We start from the raw sequence: 7,014 nt of genomic DNA on the forward strand, positions 1-7,014 counted from the left end.
GTTTGTTGATTTATTAATGATAGACATTCTGGCAGATGTGAGGTGATATCTCATTGTGGTTTGAATTTGCACCTCTTTGATGATTAGTGATGTTGAGCAACTTTTCATAAGTCTATTGGCCATCTGTATGTCTTCTTTGGAGAAGTGTATATTCAGATTGTTTGCCCATTTTTTTAAAAAAATGGATTGTTTGTTTTTTTGTTGTTGAGTTTTATGTTCTTTTTATATTTTTTATGACAATAGCTATTTTTAAATATTTGAATGCTAATCTCACCATTGCTGTAATCTCCGGATCTATTTATTTTGACTATTTTTTTCCCTCGTGATTATTGGTCAGGTTTCTACCATTTTTGTATTGCTAGTAATTTTTTATTAGAGACTGAACATTGTGAATTTTGTGTGATTGAATATCTGGATTACATATTTTTTGTTAAAGGGTGCTGGATTTAATTCTGGTGGGCAGATCATTTACCATAACTCTTTTGAGGCTTATCTTTAAACTTTATCAGGCATGTTTACTCTAGGGTTATTTTATTACTAATACTAAAATATTTTCCTCTGAAGATTCTAATGAATGCCCCCAATGTTCAAGGAGGACTCTGCAATTTGACTGATGACAACTGAATGATTTCCCATCTGTGGAAGTTCTAGAAATTTTTAAACTTATATCTCCCCAGTTATTCAATAGTTGTTTGCTGGGTTCTACATATGTGATCAAGGTCAAATGTATTAATAATTAAGAAAAATCTTTGATATCCTTACTTATTTTCCTGATGATACTATTAGTTACCAAAAACTTATATTATTCTTTCTGACTATGATTATGGAATTTTCTACTTGTCCTTTTGTTCTGATTTTTATTTTTCCTTTATGTCTTTAGGTGCATATAAATAAAGGATTATGATACCATTCTGGTAGATTGATCTTTTTTCTTTATTAAATGTCCCCTTTAAGTGCCCATTGCCTTGAATTGTACCTTGTCTGATACTTGAAAAGCAATACTAGCTTTCTTATAAATGCAATTTGTATAACATGCCTTTCAACATTCTCTTAGGTTCACCCTTTCTCTGTTCTTATATTCAATGTGAATCTTCTATAACTATTCTACAGTATTATTTTACTTGGAATAGTGACAGAGTAGAGATTTAGAGCCAACTGGAACTGACAGGTTTCAACCCTTGTACTCTTACAGCTTGAGCTACTTTTCTTTCCTAAATTGCATGTCCTCTCAGTCTCCATGTTCTCCTTAGCTGATCCCATCCACTTCTGCAGTTGTCACTAGTCATAGTGATGAAGACACCCAATTCCACATCTCTAGCCCAGAGTGTTCTCTTCTCTGGCTCTACAGATTTTTATCCACTTCTATAGTGGAACTCTTCTGAATGTCCCAAGTATATTTCAATCTAAACAGGCCCAAAATTTGTTCCACCATCCATCAAGATGAACAGTTTCCTGCTACAGGCTTCCTCCTCGGTGACCATGTCATTTGTGTAATCCAGTCTTTTTTCTATGCATGGCACAACTTTTAAGTTTCAAAAATAAATAGTATTGTCCTGTTCTGTAAGTAAATTTATTCACTTAATGTTCCTAAATTTGCCAATTGAAGGTGGACCTGCTGAAATTAAAACAACTGTTTTCAGTTTTGAAAAACAGGAAATAATTGAAAGTTGGTCAAATGTGATCCAATTAGCTTTGATGAGCGCAGAAGAGAGATAGACAAAATAAACATAACAAGCTAAATTTATCTCATTGGCAGGGGCTTTGTAAGACACAGTATTCTAAAGTTTCTGAGTCTGGCTTAACTTGACTAAATGTAGATTGATTAAAAGTTCACAAGTATTTTCTTTGGATGATTGGATTATGGCATTGTTTATATTCTCTGAAAATCCAAATATGTAATAATGACCTTGTATTACATAATTATAAAAAGTGTTACATTTTAAAATATTCCTCACAGAAACTTTTAAAACATGAGTGCAAAAAATTAACCACCCTCAAAGACTCAATACTTAAAAGATTTAATATGAATAATTAAATGCATTATTATGTTAGTAAATATCTACTATATGAGGTACTGTGCTAGAAACTGAGCTCCAGGATGATTAAGACAAAAAATGTTATAAAAGGGCACAAGCTTGCATAGAAATGATAATGCCTAACTTATTTAATAATGTTATAAGTTTATTACTAGATTCATGATTAATAATATCATTAATAATAACTGCATGCATTGATAGGATATTTGGAAAGGTAAAAATAGTACTGGTTTAAATATATACACTGTTTAATGCAATCCAATTTTAGAAATGTTATATTTTGGAAAAGTATATTCTTTGTGGAATCAAATAAGTAAGGTAATTTAGATCACAATATTTGTGAGGTGGTGTAATCACCGTCAGAGTTTCTCTATGCTTATGTTGTCAAAACTCAGATGAATCAAAATCTCCTGAGGAATTGTCAAAATAGTAATTCCTGATCGGGTGATTGGGGGTGACATCAGGGGTTGAGACTAGAAAGTGTCAGCATTTTTCACATTTTCCCTAGGTGACTACCATGCAAGTAAATGGTCTGTGTTAATGTAAACACTGACACATACAAGGTTTTAAAAAAATTACGGATTTGGGGTTAGAGAATTTTCTTACCAATTTCCTTTTAAAATGAAAAGTAATACTTTCCAGGTAAGTGGTTACTTGCCTTAGGCCACTTAATTATAAAGGACAGTTAGGAACAGTACTGAGCTGGGTCCTGAACTCCATTATAGTTGATTATCAGTCAAAATAATTAATAATTAAATATCTTCTATGTCAGGCACCACACTAGAAACTGAGCTCCAGGATGATTAAGACTTAATCACTATCTTGAGAAGGGCACACACTCAAGCAAAAATGATAATGCTAAAAACTTAGTATTGTTTTTAAGAACTTACAAAGCAGTTTGTTTCAGGTGTGGTAGGGATAAAAATGGGAAAGGAGTGTTTCAGTTTTAAAACGGTTTCCCTAATATAATTTCCATGTCTTCAAGGTAAGTCTGTTAAACTGGTTGGGCAGGCCTGCCCAGATGCTCTTTTTTTTTTTTTTTACACAAATGCTTACCATTGTGTTACAATCCAGATGCTCTTTTGAGAAAATCCCTGAAAAGGGTAGAAACACAGGCAAAACAAAGCTTTTAGCCTGCTTGTTTTTAAATATATTTTTATTGATTTCAGAGAGGAAGGGAGAGGGAGATATAGAAACATCAATGATGCAAGAGAATCATTGATCAGCTGCCTCTTGCACATCCCCCACTGGGGATGGAGCCCACAACCTGGGCATGTGCCCTGACCTAACTGGGAATGGAACCATGATCTAATGGTTCATAGGTCCGACGCTCAACCACTGAGCCACACTGGCTGAGCTAACCTGCTTGTTTCGGTGTCTTGAAGTAGCGCATCCTGGACACACCATGGTGACATCTAGATGTGTCTCCTGAGCTAGGCCCTGGTGCCTTCCTGAGTTCTTTGAAGAGGAGGGGCATAAAAATAAACCCTAAAGTTATTAAGAACCAACATTAAGACCCAGAACCATGGAAATCGTGTTCACTTGATAAGCAATTATAAAGTGAAGATAAAGGCATTTTTTAAACTTCTGTAGAGGTCAAAGGGGGATTTAGCTCACCAAGGACTCCAGAGAAATCAGTGGGGTTTTGTTACCTTGACAACTCTAGCACATCAGCAACAGGACCCAGCAGAAGGGAAAGTGTGCTCAACTGATGAGGTAGTGAACAAGGAAGCAAGAGTATTGCAAATATCAGAGAACTGACAAGGTGGAACCCACATACTTTGGCCCTCTGGACTTATGAGCATGGGTGAAAGCTCCCTTTAGTCCTTCCCATGCACCTGATGGGAGCCAGGATTCTGTTAAATGCTGGGGAGTTGCATAGAAGTAGCTCAACGCAGTTCTATACCTCATTTATTCAACTCTGCAGCCTGTAAGGCAAGCATTAGTGCTCATTTTACATAAAACTGACTCTTTAAAAAAATGTATCTGTAATAAAAGTTTATTTTTTCAGCTAAGACTGGAAGATATTTAAAGTTCATTCTTTAAGTATGTTGATGCAGTAAGTATTATGTTCTTATACTATATTCACAGACTCATTGCAAAAAATTTTCATTACTCCTAAAACTCCAGATAATTAAAGGGGAAAAGTCATATACTAGCTAACCACAGAGAAATGTTTCCTGATTAACACCCTGAGGGATTTGATTTCAGATTTTTGGGGGAGAACTCATATATAAAGGGTGGGGCAAAAGTAGGTTTATAGTTGTTCATATGGAAAATAACACAAGAATTAATAACACAAGTATAAACTGTATTTGGTGTACTCACAACTGTAAACCTATTTTTGCCTCACTATATGTGTGTATGTATATATATATATGTGTGTGTGTGTATGTGTGTGTAATGAGACAATAAATGTATAGGTTGCTTTTAAATTGCTTTATTAACTTTACATTTTTCCATGCAAATGGGTGAAACTACTGTTGACAGAAACTTAAGACTGTGTGCCAAGGCAATCTCCAATTAGAAGCTGGTAACACAGAACCCACCTGACACATGGAAATTACATAAGGTTCATAGCAAACAGATCAGTAAAAGCATATCAGAAAACGCAAGGAAAAAGAAAACAACAGTGGGAATCACAGTATTAATCTCATAGAAAATGGCAGGAATCAAGGCATAAGGCAAAATTCATCATGATGGTCATGGTGATTAGAGAGCTCCCCCATAAGGATACGCAGGCAATTCCTTAATTGCAGCTCCCTAAGTTTTCTCCTGATTTCTCTCATCTCCTCCATGAACATTTCCATATCATCTCCATCTCCGCCCATCCCATCATTGACCTGCCTATTGGGTATGGCCCATCGGAAGTTAGGGGCCAGTCGGCGGGCCTGACCCCGTCTATTATTTCCTGCTGGCTGGTGGCCTTCACCCCCTCCCAAAGGGCGGTCTTCCTCTCCATTCTGCACGGGCTGCTCCATTTCTTCGTTTTCGTGGTGGATATCTGCCATGATGAGATTTTTTTCCTGGTTGTTTTTCTTTGAACACAAGTAAGACAAAGGTAAGGAGAGACTGAATGCTTGGTGCACTGACCAGTAGGACTCAGAGACTGATATCAAAGCTTTTTAAAATGTCATTCCCACCTCCGCCACCTCAGGAGTTTCGTGCGCCCTCTAGGGGGTCTCCATTCCAGCCCCACCCTCCAGCTCGCTCCTTTTCCCTCCCTCCCACAAAGCCCACCATTTTTCCCTTCCCAGAATCCTTTCCCAGAGCTCAGCAGAGAGCAAAATGGAGGACTGGGGACTGGGAACAAAAACTTGGGGGAGGTCCCTGACTGGGCACTGCACCCGCCCCCCCCCCCCCCCCACTGTGCCCCGCACCCACCTGGGCCTATCCTTGCGGTCGGCTCCTCCTCCCGATTCTCGCCTGGAGAGCGCGGCCGCGGCACTGGGACCCGAGGACCTGCAGGGGCCGGCGGGGGGGAGCGGGTGGCGCTGCAGCCCAGCGCCTGCCCAGCCCGGGCGTCCGCCCGCCGCCGTCCGCCCCCCTCTGGGGTCCCCCTCTCCGGCTGCGTCTCTTCTCCCCCCCCCCCCCCCCCCCCCGCCGCGTCTCTCCCCGTAGCGGCTTCACCCTTTTCCCACGGGCACTCGGCGGTGATTTCCACCGCGGAGTTGCTCGGCTGCCCTCCCGGGAGCCCCGCCGCCCCAGCACCCCCACCCCACGGGGTCGCCGTTTAAGTCCCAGGAATGCCGGAGGGGACAAAGCCGGCGGGGCCCGGGGCCCCGATCCCCTGCGCCGGCCTCCGGGGCTGCGGGGCGGCCGCCGCCCTGGGCCCCGCGCGTCCCGAGCCCTCACCTGCTCCGCTGTCCCTGGGCCCGATGCCAGCCCGCCGGCGCAGGGCAGCGGGAGCTGGTACCCAGAAGGGAGTGACGACTGCACCGGAGGCTGCGTCCCTCTGCAGCTCCCGGTCACGTGAGGGCCTCGCGTCACCAAGGAGCTCGCCCCCCAACTCCCGAGGCCAGTGCAGCAGGAGCGCGCGTCCCCTCCCCCGGCTCAGGCACCCGCACATGCTACTACACCCTCCTCCAGTTTGTGCTCCGGGGCCCAGCATGCACCACCCTCTCACTCATCTCGGTCCTATCCAATCTGAGGGCCCACAAGTGGCATCAGGTTCCTGGGGTTGGAATTTGCCCTTCTCTGTTTACCCAGGAGGTTCTGCAACACCCTCTACCCCCTCCCATTCCCGCCCCAGGCCTTGGTTTTGGCGTTTTCTGCTTTCTGCCCTCTTCTCGCTGGCCAACCCGCCCCCCCCCCCCCATCCCGCCACACACGCACACACATACCCACACCCTGCACAAGCAAAGCCACCATTTTCCACCTTGCCCCTGCATTTATACCCTTCTAGGAAATTTAGAATGAGGACCAGGGTGGGGAGGGGCCAGGGGACTTGTCAGAAAGAGAGGCAAAGAGTTAGAGTGGGTTATATATAGCCTTCCCAATAATCTCTTAGTTTCCTTTTTTTAAAAATCAACATGCCTCAAAGCATAAAAAATTATGAGGTTTCATTTTTAAAGAAATGCTTCATCCCACAGAATAAAAAAGCCTCGTTTATGTTCACCCGTACCACACAGAAAATATTTTCTCTGGCTCCACACAACATCAAATCACTTTTGAAACATACTAGCTTGTTTCAAAATTTCGTTTTGCAAGAGGGCTGCACCTTTCTCAACATAGTTGGTGTTTTCAAAATTGTCTGTAAAGGGAGAAGTCCAGTTGTCAGATCTTGGCCATTTTATGTAAATTTGTGTGATGTTTTTTTACAGAGCCTTTGCAGAAAAGGAATGTTTTTGTTTCCTACTTTTCTTCCCAAACCTTTCGAACCACCCCTACAGATACCTCCTTAGAATGATCTCAGAGGTTACGTACCTAATATACAGAAGTCAGTTCCAAAGCCTTATGCCTTTTGATTTGAATGTTT

The 7,014-nt window shown here is 42.0% G+C and overlaps 1 protein-coding gene across 3 annotated transcripts; it reads right to left on the bottom strand.

Moving 5' to 3' along the window:
• Nucleotides 1-4,460: 4,460 nt before the first annotated feature.
• Nucleotides 4,461-6,180, bottom strand: BEX3 (brain expressed X-linked 3). Of its 3 annotated transcripts, XM_054716883.1 has the most exons (3): nt 5,892-6,180; nt 5,421-5,498; nt 4,461-5,040 (listed from the first exon to the last, which is right to left on the bottom strand). In XM_054716883.1, the coding sequence occupies exons 1-3, from the start codon at nt 6,145-6,147 to the stop codon at nt 4,709-4,711; spliced, it is 666 nt and encodes a 221-aa protein (XP_054572858.1). In that variant the 5' UTR covers nt 6,148-6,180; the 3' UTR covers nt 4,461-4,708. The 3 variants fall into 3 exon arrangements, with proteins under 3 accessions (XP_054572858.1, XP_027991843.1, XP_054572864.1); XM_028136042.2 differs by lacking the exon at nt 5,421-5,498 and having other exon boundaries at nt 4,461-5,074; nt 5,892-5,964; XM_054716889.1 differs by lacking the exon at nt 5,892-6,180 and having other exon boundaries at nt 4,461-5,074; nt 5,421-5,502.
• Nucleotides 6,181-7,014: the final 834 nt, after the last annotated feature.

The sequence above is a fragment of the Eptesicus fuscus genome, chromosome 1, assembly GCF_027574615.1.
Source record: "Eptesicus fuscus isolate TK198812 chromosome 1, DD_ASM_mEF_20220401, whole genome shotgun sequence".
NCBI classification, from domain to species: domain Eukaryota; kingdom Metazoa; phylum Chordata; class Mammalia; order Chiroptera; family Vespertilionidae; genus Eptesicus; species Eptesicus fuscus.

What these genes read in the sequence shown, in the direction of transcription:
- BEX3 (XM_054716883.1), bottom strand. Translation starts at nt 6,147, where the DNA reads ATGCTGGGCCCCGGAGCACAAACTGGAGGAGGGTGTAGTAGCATGTGC. An exon ending in GCCCAGGGACAGCGGAGCAG is followed by an intron (nt 5,499 to 5,891) that starts GTGAGGGCTCGG and finishes CGGCCCCTGCAG; the next exon opens with GTCCTCGGGTCCCAGTGCCG. An exon ending in GACCGCAAGGATAGGCCCAG is followed by an intron (nt 5,041 to 5,420) that starts GTGGGTGCGGGG and finishes TCATCATGGCAG; the next exon opens with ATATCCACCACGAAAACGAA.